This window comes from Pseudorasbora parva, chromosome 18 (genome assembly GCF_024679245.1).
Source record: "Pseudorasbora parva isolate DD20220531a chromosome 18, ASM2467924v1, whole genome shotgun sequence".
Taxonomy (NCBI): domain Eukaryota; kingdom Metazoa; phylum Chordata; class Actinopteri; order Cypriniformes; family Gobionidae; genus Pseudorasbora; species Pseudorasbora parva.
The window spans coordinates 4,629,242-4,647,119 of NC_090189.1; the positions used below are offsets into that span (position 1 = coordinate 4,629,242).

Below are 17,878 nucleotides of genomic sequence, written 5' to 3' on the forward strand. Positions count from 1 at the left end.
CACATTTGAAATGGACTGTTATTACAGCAGTAATTAACGTTATATTTGTTATATAACGTTAGAATTTCCGCTCATTTCCACATTTTTAAAATGACTTTTTTTTAAACAGGAGATTTAAATAGTTAATAATTCCCTATTTTTAAATTAAATGATTTTATTCTTATTATTCCAAGCATTTGACATTTTTACAGCAGAAAATCATCAATGAATCAATCAACCAATCAATGTTTATTTATAGAGCATATTTAAACACAACCAAGGTTGATGCTGTACAAAGTATAAAAGAAAACAAAGTCAAACAAAAAATGAAGTAAAAGAACAAGAATAGGCACACAAATAAATAAATCAACAATAAACAAGGAGAGCCAAGATAGCTTACTAAGCAGTGTTAAAAGCCAATGAAAATAAATATTAAATAAATATGTCTTGAGATAAGATTTAAATGTATTAAGAGAAGGAGTGACCCTAATATAGGGAGGAAAGCTATTCTAAAGTTTGGGTCCAGCAGTAGCGAATGCACGATCGTCATGATTTTTAAGTCTAAGGCCCCATTTACACTGCATGGTTCAAGTGACCCAATTCCGATTTTTTTCCTCTTATGTGGCACAGATCGGATATGACATGTGAACGTGTAAGCAGTAAAAAAAAACGCCTGAATTTCGATATCCTCAGATCGGAGTCAGGCCTCACTCATATGTGGGAATAAATCCGATATGACTCGCATGCGTGCATTAGCGTCTGCCATGTAAGCGGTCAAATCAGATATTCCCCAGTAAATGCGAGTCGTACGTCATTGAAAAAAAGGACGGAGGCGAAAGACGTCAACTCAGGTGGACACAAACTGCGATCCTGTGTTGCCAAGTCCGCGGTTTTCATGCGGAACAGGACTACTTTAACACAGTTGAGACCTTGTGCCATCATTTTGTCTGCGTCCATTGCATATCGCGCTGTTTTACTTCCTTTCACCGGTTAAGAACGTCTTGGGCTGTTTTGCCAGTGTACAGTGTAAATGCAAATATCGGATACGGGTCGCTTTTGAAAAGATGACGTAAGCGGGTCGTCAAAAAAAATCGGATATAGTCACCAAATCGGAATTGTGCATCAAGACCTGCAGTGTAAATGCAGCCTAACTCTGTCAATCATTCGACTGAGCACGTGAGCAGCGTTCCCAGTTGCGCAGGATCACAAAACTCGCTCCTCCACCGGGAATAAATCGCCATCGAGGTGGCATTCAAATTTATTTTTACAGACGTCCACATGAGAAACAGTTACCGTCCGATTAGTGATTTCGACAACTTTGGGCAATGCTTTTTCACATGAGTCTGTAGATTACATGATTGGATGAATCTCTTCCCACATGAAGAGCACTTGAACGGTTTCTCTCCAGTGTGAATTCTCTCATGTTTTTTCAGGTTTCCTGCCTGAGTGAAACTCTTTCCACATTGTGAGCACTTGTACGGTTTCTCTCCCGTATGAATTCTCTGATGTGTTTTTAAGTGGTCTGATGTAATGAAGGTCTTCCCACAGTCGGAGCATATATAAGGTCTCAAATCACTATGAATACTCTTGTAATGCTCTTGTAAACTTTGCAGTTGTGGGAAACTCTTTCCACATAAAGAACAAAAGTGAGGCTTCATAGCAGTATGAACTTTAAGGTGTCGTTTTAAGTATGATTGCACAACAAATGATTTATCACACTGATCACAGCTGAAGGGTCTCACTCCAGAGTGAATATGCAGATGCTCTTCGAGAGAGTTTTTCTGAGTGTAACTCTTTCCACAGTGTGAGCACTTGTACGGTTTCTCTTCAGTGTGAATTCTCTGGTGTGATTTTAAGTTGCTGGATGTAATGAAGGTCTTTCCACATTCAAAGCACACATAAGGTCTCACACCAGAATGAATACGCTCATGCGCTTGTAAATTTTGCAATTGTGGGAAACTCTTTCCACATAAAGAACATATGTGAGGCTTCACACCAGCATGAGTTTTAAGGTGTCTTCTTAAGTATGACTCGACAACAAATGTTTTCTCACACTGATCACAGCTGAACGGCTTCACTCCAGAGTGACAGCGCAGATGATCATTGAAAGAACTTTTATAAGTGAAACTCTTTCCACACTGAGAGCATGTGTATGGTTTTTCTCCTGTGTGAATCCTCATGTGAATATTAAGGTTTCCTTTATGTATGAAACTCTTTCCACACTCAGAGCAGGTTAAAGATCCTTTAACTTTTCCAGATTGTTTCTGTGTGAAACTCCTTTCAGTCTGTGAAATGACTGGGTTTCCATCTTCATTTTTGAAATAATTCGGTTTTTGCTGCTTGTCTTCATTCACTTCCACCGGGTCTAAAATCAACATATTAAATACCCATAATTCAATAAAAGGATAAATGAGAAAAATAAATCTAGATTAATACTAGTATATGTTAAGATGCATCGTTATATTTAAGGTTTCATCTTATTCCTCATTTAAGAGAATTAAGGAAAACACCAACCTATTTGTTCCTCTGTCTCTTCATCTTTTATTTTACAGGGTTCTTCCTTAAACTCCATCTTTACAATAGTATGTCTGTAGTTTCTCCTGGAGTAATTCCTCCTGCTTGCTTCTTCTTCTCCTGTGGGAAGATGGGAATATTCCCAGCATTTAAACTCTCATGAACGGCTGTGGGAGCGGCTTCACTGACTGAAGGTGTGAATTGTGGTCGCTGTTGCTCATTTAGCAGATGATCATCACACTTACAATCACTCGCAATTATCCAGGTGGAAAGGTTTACTCAAATAGTCATTTAGAAAAAAATATATATATAATTTATATAAAAATATAAATTTATTTAAAAAACAATATAATTGACTAATTGTTGCTCTTACACGGGATTAGATTTATAATATGTTGATTGAATTTAAGAAATTGTGAGGATTATGTTCAAACATTTTCTTGCAACAGAACATAATTCAGGCTCTAAATAATGAAATCAAACTAGTGTTGTGTTCGCAAGTTGTAACTTATCTCTTTAAAGGGGTACTTCAGTGCTGGGAAGATTAATCTGTATTTAAACTGTGTCATTAATGTAGTAGAAATGTGAAATTATTTTTTAATTTGGTGCTTTCTAGACTGAGAAAACACAGAAAATGTATTTTTGTCTCATGGGGATGAAAGACTACAATTCCCAGAATGCTTCGCTGCCCTGTGAGGCCTGTCAGGAGTGGCCTATGAGGCCACTCCTGAAGCCACCGCTACTGAATCACTTTTACTTTCCCACCACCGCGTTCACAGACACTACAATTGAAAACTGAAAGTGTCTGTTCAATACATTGAGGAAGTGTCAGCACAAACGCAGCAGGAGTCAGATAACACGCATCGTGATGAGCTCTCGTCATGAGAGCTGAGGTAAACGTGTCCACGCTTGTGGCAGTCGTTCTCAGCGCGTGTTCAGTCTGGTGCGTTTTCAGTTCATGCCTTTGGAAGATTAACTTACATAGGAATTAACTTGAGAAGATAAAATACTCTGCTCTGCCGGCCGCACCGTTTCCATGAATGCTGAGCCGAGCCGAGCTGTGAGTGCGACCCCATCCCCCATGTGCGAGTTGAATACATGAGGAAACAGCTCCCTCTGCTGGCTGTAGTCTTTAGCATTTGGCCAAACATTTTACCGATGAGGCAAATCGATGATATTTGCGTCTCTGGAATAATTTTTCTAGGGATGTCCCGATCAGTTTTTTTTGACCTCGAGTCAGAGTCATTTGATTTTGAGTATCTGCCGATACAGAGTCCCGATCTGATACTTCTATAATACATTAAAAAAAATAAAGAAGAGCGAAAAAACGAACCAGGATGTTTCTTATTTTTTTATTTTATTCACCTTATTTTAACATTCAACAACTCTATAACAAACAGAGCACTTCTGTGAGGTAGCTTGAACAATCAAGTAATAAATAACATAAATTCTTCACTTTTGGATTTTAGTGCAACTGTAAATATAAAAAAGTCTGGGACCGGAGTTGCGCAGAGCAGGAAGTACAGCTGCGATATCAAAAGCCCGCCCATAATCTCACAGATGCAGAACAATTAATTATGTTGGTGTAAAATAAACAGTTATGGAAATTAAATAATCTGCTCCCAAAAATCCTGAAAAAAGTTTGTTAGTGCCTCAGTGACAACTTCACTCAGAGAAGACGTCAGTCTCAGCTGTCAATCATGACGTCACACAGCTGGTTTTATAGCATCAAATAACTAACTAAAACTAAACTTATTTAAAAAACAAACACTTGAAATGAAATCATCGTGATGATAACTGCCTACAATGACAAACTAACTTTGGGGGAAAATATTTGAAGTGTAATTTGATTGAAGTGTAATTAACAATGCTTTTCAGGTTTTTATAGGTCTAACATTAGTTTTTAGGTAGAGAAATTGAATACAGTAGGCTAATCAAATGTAAAATAGCTGCATATGTAACTGTTAAATTAAAGAATAATCCTTTAAAAAGTTATTCAATCAAGAGCAGTGAGTGATTCCTTATCTTTTGTTTAACATTAAACAGACAGCAGTAAAGGCTACTGCCCCTTTAAGACCTAATGGAAGGCTCTGCGTCGTCTTTCTCGACTTAAGTCCTCTTAAGGCATATTCAGACTATGTCTGCTTGGATACTCATCAAGATGGACATGTTGACATACTTCTTGTGTGAGTTTGTCCGTTTAAGCACAAGACTTGAAAGAGAACTCAATATATGCGCGCTGTGAGACGACTGCGTGCTTCCGGATGATGTACAAAGACAGATCAGCGCGCGCGGTCTCATTTGCGTCTTCTAGCGAATATACCTGGGTGATGACTGTGAAAATGACTAGTCATATTTGAACATACGGCAGCACTCGTATGCATTGAACAAAGTTTACACAGATAGACCGTTTTGCCCACGTTTTTCTTTTATTAGCGCTGTAGTAATGTATCAATAAGGAGCCAGCACGTGTATCCATCTACAGAAACATACATGTGGCAAGGGGGCGTGGTTCAGCGAGGTCTGCAGCGGGAGAGAGAGCCGCGGGACGAGCGGTAAGTGAGTGGGTTGGACGCAGATTAATAACACCTGTCTCTCGTTCCAGTAATGAGCGCGGAGAGGGTATAAGACATCAGTGGAACCGGAGACCGAGGAGAGAGAGAGGGACTGCTGACGCGACCCACACACGGACAATAGCTGTGTCCCAAAGTGAAGTGCGCGCACTTCGAAGGCCGCATTTGAAGTGCGATTACGTCATACCTGCACTACGAAGACTGTCCCAAAGTGAAGGCTGCACCCTCTGAAGGCCGCATTTGAAGTGCGATTACGTCACAGCGGCACTACGTAGGCTGTCCCAAAGGGAGAGCTGCACCTCTGAAGGCCGCATTTGAAGTGCGATTGCGTCACAGCGGCACTACGTAGGCTGTCCCAAAGGGAGAGCTGCACCCTCTGAAGGCCGCATTTGAAGTGCGATTACGTCACAGCGGCACTACGTAGGCTGTCCCAAAGGGAGAGCTGCACCTCTGAAGGCCGCATTTGAAGTGCGATTGCGTCACAGCGGTGCGACGAAGGCTGCCGCAATTCATGAGCGACTTCAAAATGCGCCCTTCGGTTCTCAGGCAAAGGAAGGGTACAGCAGATGGGACCTTCTCATAACTTCGCAGCCTTCCCTATCCCAGAATTCATAGCACACTGGTGACTACAGGATTTGACTGGTCCGCATTCCCGCGGCACTCGATCAGATTCCAGTTAAAGACGGTAGCGGTCGGTAACTCAAGTGTAGCCTGGGTACTATTGAACACAACAGCGCAAGCGCTAGAAGTAAATAAAACGTCCAACGTTAGTGCATTCACACAGTTCCCAGTTCCCTGCCCTGAGCAAGATGAACTTTAATTTCCCCAATTTTTAAATGCTATTTATTTCTCAACCATCTCAAGAAGATGAATCAGTCCATTATAACCATTTTCGCTGTTTCTTTTTTTTTTTTTTTGCCCATACACTTTTTTTAAATAGCCTTCAAAATATAATCTGCGCGGCGCTGTATTTTCGTCCTGCTCCCGCTATACCGCACCGCACCATTCCGCTCGCGCAAAATTCACTCCGTGCTCACCCGCTATAAATTATTTTATTCCCGACCCGACTGATCCAGCTAAATTTAGATTTTGTTTCCAGAATCTATCTTTTAAATTTCCCTTACAGAAAGAGAGACACTGGATAGGAATTGTCCGTGCAATCATTTATTTTTCTTACAGCCTATTGTAGCCTAACAAATAGATAAAACAAATATCACAGAAAAATAGGCTAAATCAAATGTGACATCTGTCACTCAGAATTATAAGAAAAAATACAAACAAACGAAAACTGCTGACTTAGATGCTAAAATAAAGTTTATATATATATATATATATATATATATATATATATATATATATATATATATATATATATATATATATATATATATGAATGAATGTTCACTGACGACGGTCAACATCGATCCTCCAAAGGCTGAATGCGTGGCATTTTTTATGCTAAATTAAGTTATTTGTAAATTAAATGAACTGCTGTCTATTGTTCATTTTCGTTAACTTCAAACGTAGGCTAAATTAAAGAGAAGTGGTTTTTCTATAGCCTAGCTATTGTTTATTTTTGTAATGCACGTTATAATTTGTAGCTACATTAAACACATTTATGTTTATACATATATTTTCTTGTCATGTAATTTAAAATGTGTAAATGAAAATAAATTGGTCTATTAGCCTACGTAGGCTTTTTACAATATAGCCTATTTATAGACCAATAAAATAACTTAAGTTTAACATTAGAAACAACAATTTTTTATTATCAGCCAAACCAGAAGAAAACACTTTTCTACACTTTCACACTTTCATTGCGCTGAGCGGGAGAAGCTGGAGCTGGACCGGGATGGGGAATAATGCCCAATAGAGACTCTGGTAAGGCCTGAGCGGGACATCATCTTCTGGGATGAGTGCATATTTCCACTGTCCGCAGCTTTGCGGGGCCGAATCGGTCGACGGCTGCATGGCATGCCATAAAAAATGCATCTGAGATGATGAGTTGAATAAAAATAGCCTAAGTAGCTAGGCCTACTTAAAAAAAACAAAAAAAAAAAACAAAACTTGGACGTATATAGGCTAAATGTTTAAAATATATTGTAACAGTTACATTTAACATAATAAATAAACTGTTAACTAATATTTGCAATTTGACAATATTTAACCGGCTACAGATTTACATGCTTATGGTCCAGCCCATCGTCGCAGGCTTTGAAGCATGTCAAAACCCAATAGAAAGCTCAAAAAAAGTATATATATATAAGTAGTAGTATATGCTCCATTTCTCTTTTTAAAATCTCCTCACGAACGTCCGCTGTCAGTTGTCAGAACCTGCTCCATTAACGGCGCTTTGGTTCATTGTTGCCAAGTCTGGAATGGGGTTGCATTTAGGCTACTGTTGCTTTGGGGTGTTTGTAGCCTCCACAGGTTAAAGGGGTACTTCAGCGCTGGGAAGATGAATCTGTATTTAAACTGGGTCATCAATGTAGTAGAAATGTGAAATTATTTTTGAATTTGGTGTCTTCTAGACTGAGAAAAGACAGAAAATGTATTTTTGTCCCATGGGGATGAAAGACTACAATTCCCAGAATGCTTCGCTGCCCTGTGAGGCCATTCCCAACACCACCAACTTCATTACTGTGACTGAGTTAGAAGACACTACAATTAAAAACTGAACGTGTCTGTTCAATATAATGAGTGAGTCACCGCGCGAGTGTCACAGCACTGAGCACTAACTGCAGGAGTGATGAGAGCTGAGGTAATCACGACTACATTCGCGGCATACATTCACACAGGAGTTCAGTCTGGCACGCGTTTCAGTTCATGCCTTTGCAAGCTTAACTTTCATAGAAATGAATTTGAGATGTTAAAAGACTTACATTGCACACCATAGCTCCGTTTAAATGATCCTGTCTGCAAGCTGAGCTCTCCCTGCCAGCTGAGTGTTATCTCCCATCCCCCATGCGCAGATTCAAAAAATGCGGAAATAGCTCCCTCTGCTGGCTGTAGTCTTTAGCCTCTGGGCAAACATTCCTCCTATGATGCAAAAATCGTCATTTTGCATCATAGGAGGAATTTTTCCAGAAATAAAATGCATAAATCTCTCGTCTCAGGGAGATATGAGGGGGGAAAGCACAATAATTTGAATATTCTCCAGGGTTTCTACTGATACAAAGCCATATGCTAATCGCTGAAGTAACCCTTTAAGTTGTCTTTACTTAAGCAATATTTTTACTGCCCGCGCCCCGCATTTTGGGATATTTTGGCCAATTCTGGCTGTGATTCCGATACTTTTGAATAACAATTGTAGGGGTTTTATTATTCAGACCTGGCAACCCTGTCCCTCGGTTCGCCCTTCGTGCACTTCGTGCACTTTGAAGGCGTGGCCTGGTCTGGCCTTCGAAGTGCATGGCCTTGGAAGTGCGCACCCTTCACTTTGGGACACAGCTATTGAGTAGTGAAACACGTTGACCCGGAAGCGGAATGTTTGAACCGGAACCCGGAAGTGACTGAGAGAAATACACACTGACAAAGAAGTGTGCAGAGACTGAGTTTTTGTTTATTTAATAAAGAGCGTCAGCAGTCAAGCCGACCCCCTTGTCCTCTTCCTTCCTCACAAAACGAACTTTATCACAATACATAACGCATTATTTTCAAGTTACAACCCATATTATTGATGCGTCATCAGATGCGAGATGAACCGCGGTGCAAGTGCGCACCGTTTACACGGTAACCCGGAATATACATCCGAGTCCTGATCATAAATCTCTCGTCTCAGGGGGATATAAGAGGGGGGAGCACGATCATTTGAATATACTCCAGGGTTTCTACTGATAGAAAGCCATATGCTAATCGCTTAAGTAACCCTTTAAATATTTTAGCTCTATATTTCCAGCACTGTTAAACTATCAATTCAAATAAACTAAACAGTATCAAACACATATTCAAACAAGACATTTCTGTATGTTTTACCCATTTTAGAACATAATACGGACACATGGCCATTTCTAGCCATTTTGACACACTAAAGGTGTAATCCTTATTAACGCCTTAAAAACAACAACATTGGTGTATTCATTTTAATCCTTATTAACAAATACATACAAATATATATATTTATTTGTTAATAAAGATTAAAATGAATAGCAGTAATACAACTGTGTAGCCACTAAATGATTACCATCAGAGGGCTGTCATTTCATCAAAGACTACTGTGTCCCAAAGTGAAGGGTGTGCACTTCGAAGGCCATGCACTCCGAAAGCCAGGCCTGGCCACGCCTTCAAAGTGCACGAAGTGCATGAAGCTGCACGAAGGGCAAACCGAGGAATAGGATTGCCATGTCTGAATAACAAAACCCCTCCAATTATTATTCAAAAGTATCGGAATCACGGCCAGAATAGGCCAAAATATCCCAAAATGCGGGGCGCGGGCGGTAGAAATATTGCGTAAGTAAAGACAACTTAACCTGTGGATTATAGGCTCCAAACACCCCAAAGCAACAGTAGCCTAAATGCAGCCCCATTCCAAACTTGGCAACAATGAACCAACCGTCGTTAATGGCCTAGCAGGTTATATATATATATATATATATATATATATATTAGGGGTGTAACGATACGCGTATTCGTATTGAACCGTTCGGTACGAGGCTTTCGGTTCGGTACGCGGTACGCATTATGTACCGAACGGTTCTTGGACTAATTAATTAGATTTGGAAAATAAAAAAGTGTGTGAAATATAATAATATGCGTTCAACAAGGTAGCCCAATAACCAAAACGACATAACAGGCAATGCCCCTGACACCGCCGAAGTGAAAGAAAAAAAAAAAAACACCAAATATGTTTTAGGCTGCTCAGCCAGGTGCTCGCTTACTCAGTAGGCTACGCGCTGAATGCTCGTGGCAAAATGGCTATTGCGTTTAACAAACCAGAAATAGAAGATCCTCCAATAACCAACAGGTCTGATGTTTGGGTGAACTTTGGATTATTTGTAAGCTATAATGGTGTTGGCAAGAGCGATGGATTAAAAAACAACGGTATGTCGCATTTGCTGATGGTACAGCAGCGGGAATAATTCATGTCATGTCAATCAACTCATTTACGCCGACAACAAGACGATAAAAAGAAGAAACAGCCACAAACTATCCCACAAACTATCCCCGCAGCATTTAGACAGACATTTCCAACTTATTCAAATGGCAAAAGACATCACCGCGGCGAGTGGTCCATTTATAGCCGCGGATATGAGACCTAACGCCCGTTTCACACATACTCCGTCTGCAGTGCGCGTGCGTTGCGTATTTTTTTCCGTACCCATGTTAACGGATGACAGCTTTCACACTGCACGCGGATGCGGTCCGTCAGTGCGTTCCAGGTGCGTTGCGTCTGCAGCAGTGCACGGATCGTTTTCGTACCGAGTCTATTGTTTGCTGCGCTGCACTGCTGCATTAAAGCTACAGAACATTGTTCGCATTAAAATAAACATGTGCTGACGCGAAAATCTAGTAATTTCACCACAGATGCATATCATTTAAAATATACTCTTGTTTCAAAGTCAACACATGGCTTTTTTTTTCTCAAGTAAAGCAACAAAACGACACCTTACCTGGCATTTAGGTTAAAAAAAAAAAGTGCCATAATGGATAGCACTCGTCCTTTCTTGGAGGTGAAAAGCAAAGTTCTTTTTGACCTGCAGGATTTCTTTTAAAAGGGTGTAAAAACGAAAGAAAAGACGAGAGTCGGCTGTTTTTGAATAGACTATTGTAAGTTTCTAATTTAAAATGTTTGTGATTTAAGGCTATAAACTATGTTTAAATGTTTTGCCACTTGTGTGAGCTAAATCTAAAGTATATAAATATGAATAAATTAATTTAATAAAATGTTGTTTAAATCTAGTAGGCTACTTAACCTGACTTCTATTAAAGAGTAAACAAAGAGAATTGGAATTCTGACGAGGCATGTTCAGTAAAAACTTTTGGATTTTAAATAAAAAATAATGAATCAATGCTGTGTTTGTGGTATGCAACAGCGGATCAGTTGCGGACTGCGCACTACAGGGTGTGGGGCTCCTGCATCGCACACGCTAATGTAAAGAGCTAATGTCTTATTCCTGTAACTACATAGAAGATGGGTAAAGTATAGCTCCATCATTGTTCAATGTAAAAAAAAAAAAAAATCATACTTTGTTAGTTTTAATAAAAAAATAATAAAAAAAGGTAATTTATCTGCCAATTTTTTCTTTTTGCTGTAGGCCTATCTAAAACATACCGAACCGTACCGAACCGAACCGTGACACCAGTGTACCGTATCGAACCGAACCGTGAATTTTGTGAACCGTTACACCCCTAATATATATATATATATATATATATATATATATATATATATATATATATATATATATATATATATATATATATATATATAAACCTTTTATATATATATATATATATATATATTTTTTAAAGCTTTTTATAGGGTTTTGACATGCTTCAAAGCCTGCGACGATGGGAGACCGGACCATAGCATGTAAATCTAGCCGCTTAAATATTGTCAAATTGCAAATATTAGTTAACAGTTTATTTCTTATGTTAAACGTAACTGTTACAATATATTTTAAACATTTAGCCTATATACGTCCAAGTTTTTTTTAAGTTGGCCTACTTATTTTTATTCAACTCATCATCTCAGATGCATTGTCTACTTTTTATGACATGCCAGCCGTCAACCGATTCAGCCCTGCAGAGCTGCGGACAGTGGAAATATGCCCTGCTCACCCCAGAAGATGATGTCCCGCTCAGGCCTTACCAGAGTCTCTCTTGTGCATTATTCCCCATCCCCGACGGTTCAGCTCCAGCTTCTCCCGCTCAGCGCAATGAAAGTGTAGAAAAGGGTTTTCTTCTGGTTTGGCTGATAATTAAAATTTCTGCTGTTTCTGATGTTAAACTTAAGTTATATTACTGGTCTATAAATAGGCTATAGTTTAAAAAGGGTAAGCTAATGTATAGACCAATTTATTTTCATTTACACATTTTAAATTACATGACAAGAAAATATATGTATAAACATATATAAATGTGTTTAATGTAACAAATTATAACGTGCATTACAAAAATAAACAATGTAGGCTACAGAACCACTTCTCTTTAATTTAGCCTACGTTTGAAGTTAACGAAAATGAACAATAGACAGCAGTTTCTTTGTTTAATTTACAAATAACTTGCATAAAAAATAATAAACTAATACTATAGCCTAGCCATTTAAATTGTTCTGTGTCGGCCACGCATTCAGCCTTAGGAGGATCGATCTTTTGGTGACCGTCATTGAACATTTATTCATTCATTCATTCATTCATTCATATAAAAAACGTTATTTTAGCATCTAAGTCAGCAGTTTTCGTTTATTTACATTTTTTCTTATAATTCTGAGTGACAGATGTCACATTTGATCTAGTCTATTTTTCTGTGATATTTGTTCTAGCTACGGTGTTGACAGTAGGCTATACTATGCTGTAAGAAAAATAAATGATTGCACAGACAATTCCTATACCCAATGTCTCTCTTTCTGTAAAGGAAATTTAAAAGATAGATTCTGGAAACAAAATTTAAATTTAGCTGGATGAGTCAGGTCGGGAATAAAATAATTTATAGCGGGTGAGCAGGGAGTGAATTTTACGCGCGAGCGGAATGGTGCGGTGCATAGCGGAAGCGGAACAAAAATACAGCCCCGCGCAGATTTAATTTTGAAGGCTATTTAAAGAAAGTGTATGGAAAAAAGAAGAAGAAAGAAACAGCGAAAAGTGTGATAATGGACTGATTTATCTTCTTGAGATAATGGTTGCGAAATAAATAGCATTTAAAAATTGGGAAATTAAAGTTCATCTTGGTTGCTCAGGGCAGAGAACTGGGAACTGTGCGAATGCACTAAACGTTTTATTAACTTCAAGCGCTTGCGTTGTTGTGTTCAATAGTAGGCTACACTTGAGTTACCGACCGCTATAACGTCTTTAACTGGGAAATCTGATCGAGTGCCGCGGGAATGCGGACCAGTCAAATCCTGTAGTCACCAGTGTGCTATGAATTCTGGAATAGGGAAGGCTGCGAAGTTGTGGAAAGGTCCCATCTGCTGTACCCTTCCTTTGCCTGAGAACCGAAGGGCGCATTTTAAAGTAGCTCATGAATTGCGGCAGCCTTCGTCGCACCGCTGTGACGCAATCGCACTTCAAATGTGGCCTTCAAAGGTGCAGCTCTCACTTTGGGACAGCCTTTGTAGTGCCGCTGTGACGTAATCACACTTCAAATGTGGCCTTCAGAGGGTTCTGCCTTCACATTGGGACAGCCTTCGTAGTGCCGCTGTGACGCAATCGCACTTCAAATGTGGCCTTCAAAGGTGCAGCTCTCACATTGGGACAGCCTTCGTAGTGCCGCTATGACGCTGTGGTGTGCCACGCAGCTGGCACTCGTGAACGTTAATCACCGGCCCGCTCTCGCGGTCCCTCGCCCCGCTGCTTGCCACACCACAGACGCAATCGCACTTCAAATGCGGCCTTTGAAGTGCGCGCACTTCACTTTGGGACACAGCTTACATTACCCATAACCCTTTGGCCGGACTCACCATCACTCATTGTTTTCACCAGTCTCTCATTTTCCTCATTAGCTCTGCCTATATCTAGCCTTTTCACCCTGCCATTCACTGCAAAGGCTTGTTAAGTATAATACTGCATTTCTGAGGGAGAATCCCTGATCTCTTGGGCTGGGATTACTTGCCAAGTCTGTGGATTACCCTTTTGCCTGTCTCCTGCCTTTTTTGCCTGTTTGACTTCTTTCCTGTGTATAACTTTCCAATAAAATTGCATTTGGATCCCCAGCCTTCGTGTCTTAGAGCAGTATGTTACAATTAACCCATTTAAAATATATTTGTGCAATCCCTAGTTTCTCAGATATACCTAAACAATTAAAAGGGATTTAAAGGGATTAAAGAAATAAGAATGGTAAAAGAAGTTCCTGGTCTAATTCTAGCCTATATATTCGTGATGTAATCCATTTAAACTATTTGCAAATAGTATTTTATTTAATTAAAAAGATACACAAACTCTTAGTACACATTCACTTGTTTGTATGTCTGATGTCATATTTTTCAAAAACCTAACAAAAAATGTCTCTTTACATTCAGTTATGATTGACATCATTTAAATGATAGCACTTTTCAATTAGAAATGGCGAAATTACATTTAAAAAGTAGTTTGCATCCCTGTTACTGTGGGTCATTAAACATATCGATCGTAAAACAGTTGTCAAACATTAAAAGTTTAGCTACATTCTGTCGCAAATGGCACCCTAAAAACTTGTGGTCTTCCTACGAGTCTGCAATTTCGTGACGTAATGCCGCTTTGACTGTCTGGAAGAAGTCTGAGCTTGCTTTAGTGTGGCACGGCATAAGTGCGCATCAAGGGCATGTTAACCGCAAAGAGGGTGTTAGAAATGTTCGCACTATTCCTGTAACACTCTTGCTACTTTTTTTAAATGCTTTGACTCTAAAGAGTAATTTGTTCGCAGATCAGATAAGCATGCATAAAGCGGTATTCAAACTAGGAGCGACAAAGTCTTCAAAAGAAAAAAATTCTGTTGGTGACCGGTAGGGTTGGGAACCGAGAACCGGTTCTTATGCAGAACCGATACTGATTTTTGAAAAATACTGGAACCGCGCGAAATTCCTGAGTGTCGGTTCCGAAAACGGTTCTGGAGCAATGTGTGTGCGAAGCGCTGGGAGCATAGCCGCGAGCCGCACTCCCGCTCTCTCTCTCTCTCTCTCTCTCTCACACACGCGCGCACACACACACACACACACACACTGTCTTAGCGCTGCCGCCTCCCTTCCCCTCACGTCACTTTTTTAAAATCCCCCACAGCGCGAGTCCCGCAAACGCGGCGCCGAGGAGCTTGTTTGTAATCCGAGGACCATGGCTCATTAGTTTCGAAATGGTTTGGGTACAAGTTGATCGCGTTGAAAATAAAGGCATTTGTCTAGCGTTATGAGCTCATTTGAAACATTGCCGCGGCTCATTTAAGAAAATAACAGCTCTGAAGAGACGCCGCTTTAGTTCGAGGTAAGTTAGTGCTAACAATAATAAAGAAAGACGATCAACACCTTATGTGTTACCACTGAAATGTAGATATTATATTTCCAAATGTAAGCCCATCTTATGCGGAATGACGCTTCATACTGTCGTCTGCTCTGGCTCTAACCTCGAGTGTTTTAGCCTGTTTACTTTTTGCAAACCTTGTGAGCGCGCAAACGCTGCGACCTCGCCCCAAATGTTTTTATTGGTTTATTAAGTACAAACAGGAGAGTTATGAAAAATTGAGTGCGAGGGATATGTTCACTTCACACAAAAAGATTTTGGAATGAGACGGCTAACTGTAGTAGCGTTTAGTCCACTGTCTATAATAGCCTAATTTAGAGATCACTTTTTTCAGTTAACTTTTTTTTAACTTTTTTTGATCAGTTAACGTTGATACGGTCAACCATGGGTCAAACGGTCATCGGTTAACATCCCTAAAACAGATAGAGAAAATGTAATAAGACAATTTCAGAGGTGTAAATTTGAACATGTTTATTTTAATTTCCATAAATTCCATATGGCTCGATTAATCCTGTAATATATGTATAGTACAGGACTTTTTTTTTTGACATTGCCAACCTGTAAATTCATTTGAGAGCAAGTAATAAACACAAAAAAGGATTGTTTAAAGTTGCGTATTGTGCCTTTTTCCTTTACCACTATTTGTTTAATAATTTTAATGGAACTGGAATCGGAACCGGAATCGTTAGGCGGAATCGGAACCGGAACCGGAAAATTTCTCACGATTCCCAACCCTAGTGACCGGGGAGGGGGAGATCGGGGTCCAGCGACACTTGTGATTCTAGAGCAACTTCATTTAAGAGCAAAGTCATTTTAGCAGTCAGCAAATATTTTATAATACATATGGTGGCACTCAGTGTGTTGACTTAGATCCTGAATGGTTTTGAGCCCAGACAGAACACCATATATTGCTACTTGTGACTTCCAGAACTTTCGGCAAAAGTATAGTGAATATTTTACATTTTAAATTTTTTCAAAACACCAAAAAAGAAAAGACAAAATATTAGTGAACAAAAATACCATTGATTTTACTCAAAAATTTTTTTTATCTTAATCAGGCCGCCCGGGTCATTTTTGACCCGAAAGTCCTGAGTGTGACCCATAAATGAAGTACCCCATAATATATGTGTCAACGGGTTAGCCTGTTAACCTGAGGGAGGACATGTACGCACTGAAGCCCTCTTTGTTTAAATTAGCTCAATTACTGTCAGATATAAGTAATTACCTTGACAAACTATACATCATTAAAAAGATCTAAGACTAAAGTTCATTTTTTTAAAAAACTGTTTTATTCTCAAAGTCTTATTCTCATATTGACCGTAATGCGTTATGTGCCAGGAGTTATGAATATGAAAACCGGCGGCTGTGCCTTTTGATTAGGGTGACCACCTGCTAATAAGCCCAAGGGGGGACAAAGGGTATGTTTCTGAGGGACAATGTGGGACACTGCCTGGCGCGGCGGTGCCCCACCCCACGGGCAGACGGGCAGATAGAGGTTTACCCATTTCTAGCACATAGCACATTACATGGTATATTAATAATGCCCTATTCCCCTAAACATGTTTAGGCTAATTGCTGATGTATGCTCATGAATAGGCCAACCAATGTGTATTTTTAACATAATATTTTGAACATTCAATGAATTGACAGATGCACTTCCACTTTACTTTACTTATTTTTCATTACAATTTATTCCCTTTAAATAAATTATATAAAATTATAGGATTAACAGAAATTGTAGTTGCTCATTACCACAGGAACAGTAAAAAAAAATGTGTTAAGTTAAAGTTAAACTAAAAGTAAAGTTAACTCCAGAGGTTCACGGAACGAGAAGGGGAGGAAGGATGGTGAACTTCCATGTTAGTAAAGTCTGCACTGAAAAAAAAAAGCATTCTTACTAAGTATTTTTGTCTTGTTTCAAGTCTAAATATCTAAACATTCTTAAAGGGGGGGTGAAATGCTGTTTCATGCATACTGATCTTTTTACACTGTTAAAGACTTGGAATCCCATACTAAACATGGACAAAGTTTCAAAAGTTAAGGTGGACGTTTGATGGGAGTATTTCTTTGTCAAAAATACTACTTCCGGTTAGTCATAAGTTTCTGCAAGTTTTTTGCGATCATGGGTCCCTTTGACGTTAATGGGGGCGGAATTTCCTTGTATGGGCCTTACGGACAATTCTACCGGAAGAGCGTGAGAGAGAGAGAGAGAGAGAGAGAGAGAGAGCGAAAGTAACAGGCTACGCCCATCAAAGCGCTGGCTTGTAGGATGCTGGACAGGTGATGTGCACATAACAATGTCACCAAAAAAGTGCGTTTTTGGTTGCCAGACCAAGACAGTCCTGCACAGATTCCCCAAAAACCCCGCGTTAAGGCAACAGCGGATGGAATTTGCTTTTCCGGATCAGCAACTGAGTTGCGCAAAGGTTTATGTCTGTTCACTGCATTTCGGTGCCGACTGTTTCATAAACAAGGCCCAGCTCGACGCCGGATTTTCCAATCGCCTATTGCTAAAGGATGGAGCAGTCCCAACGATAAAAGTCCCAACGTTAGTACCGCAGGCGGTGAGTAAGACTGCTTCAAATGTCTGTGTTTTTGCCTATGCTCATCAAGTAACGTTAGCCCAAACATGATCACGTATAGTTAATTGATCAATGGAGCATGCGA

General features: G+C 39.6%; 1 protein-coding gene across 2 annotated transcripts in view; it reads right to left on the minus strand.

Annotated features, from left to right (window-relative positions):
* Positions 1-205: 205 nt before the first annotated feature.
* LOC137046487 (gastrula zinc finger protein XlCGF57.1-like) overlaps positions 206-17,878 on the minus strand; it is a 77,953-nt gene continuing 60,280 nt past the window's right edge. The window contains exons 2-3 of one of the 2 annotated variants that reach the window (XM_067423735.1): positions 2,494-2,613; positions 206-2,344 (exon numbers count right to left, since the gene is read on the minus strand). In XM_067423735.1, coding sequence (XP_067279836.1) covers positions 1,269-2,344; positions 2,494-2,551 — 1,134 coding nt within the window. In that variant the 5' untranslated portion in view covers positions 2,552-2,613 and the 3' untranslated portion in view covers positions 206-1,268. The remainder of the gene's footprint in view (positions 2,345-2,493; positions 2,614-17,878) is intronic. The other variant, XM_067423736.1, reaches the window with a different exon arrangement.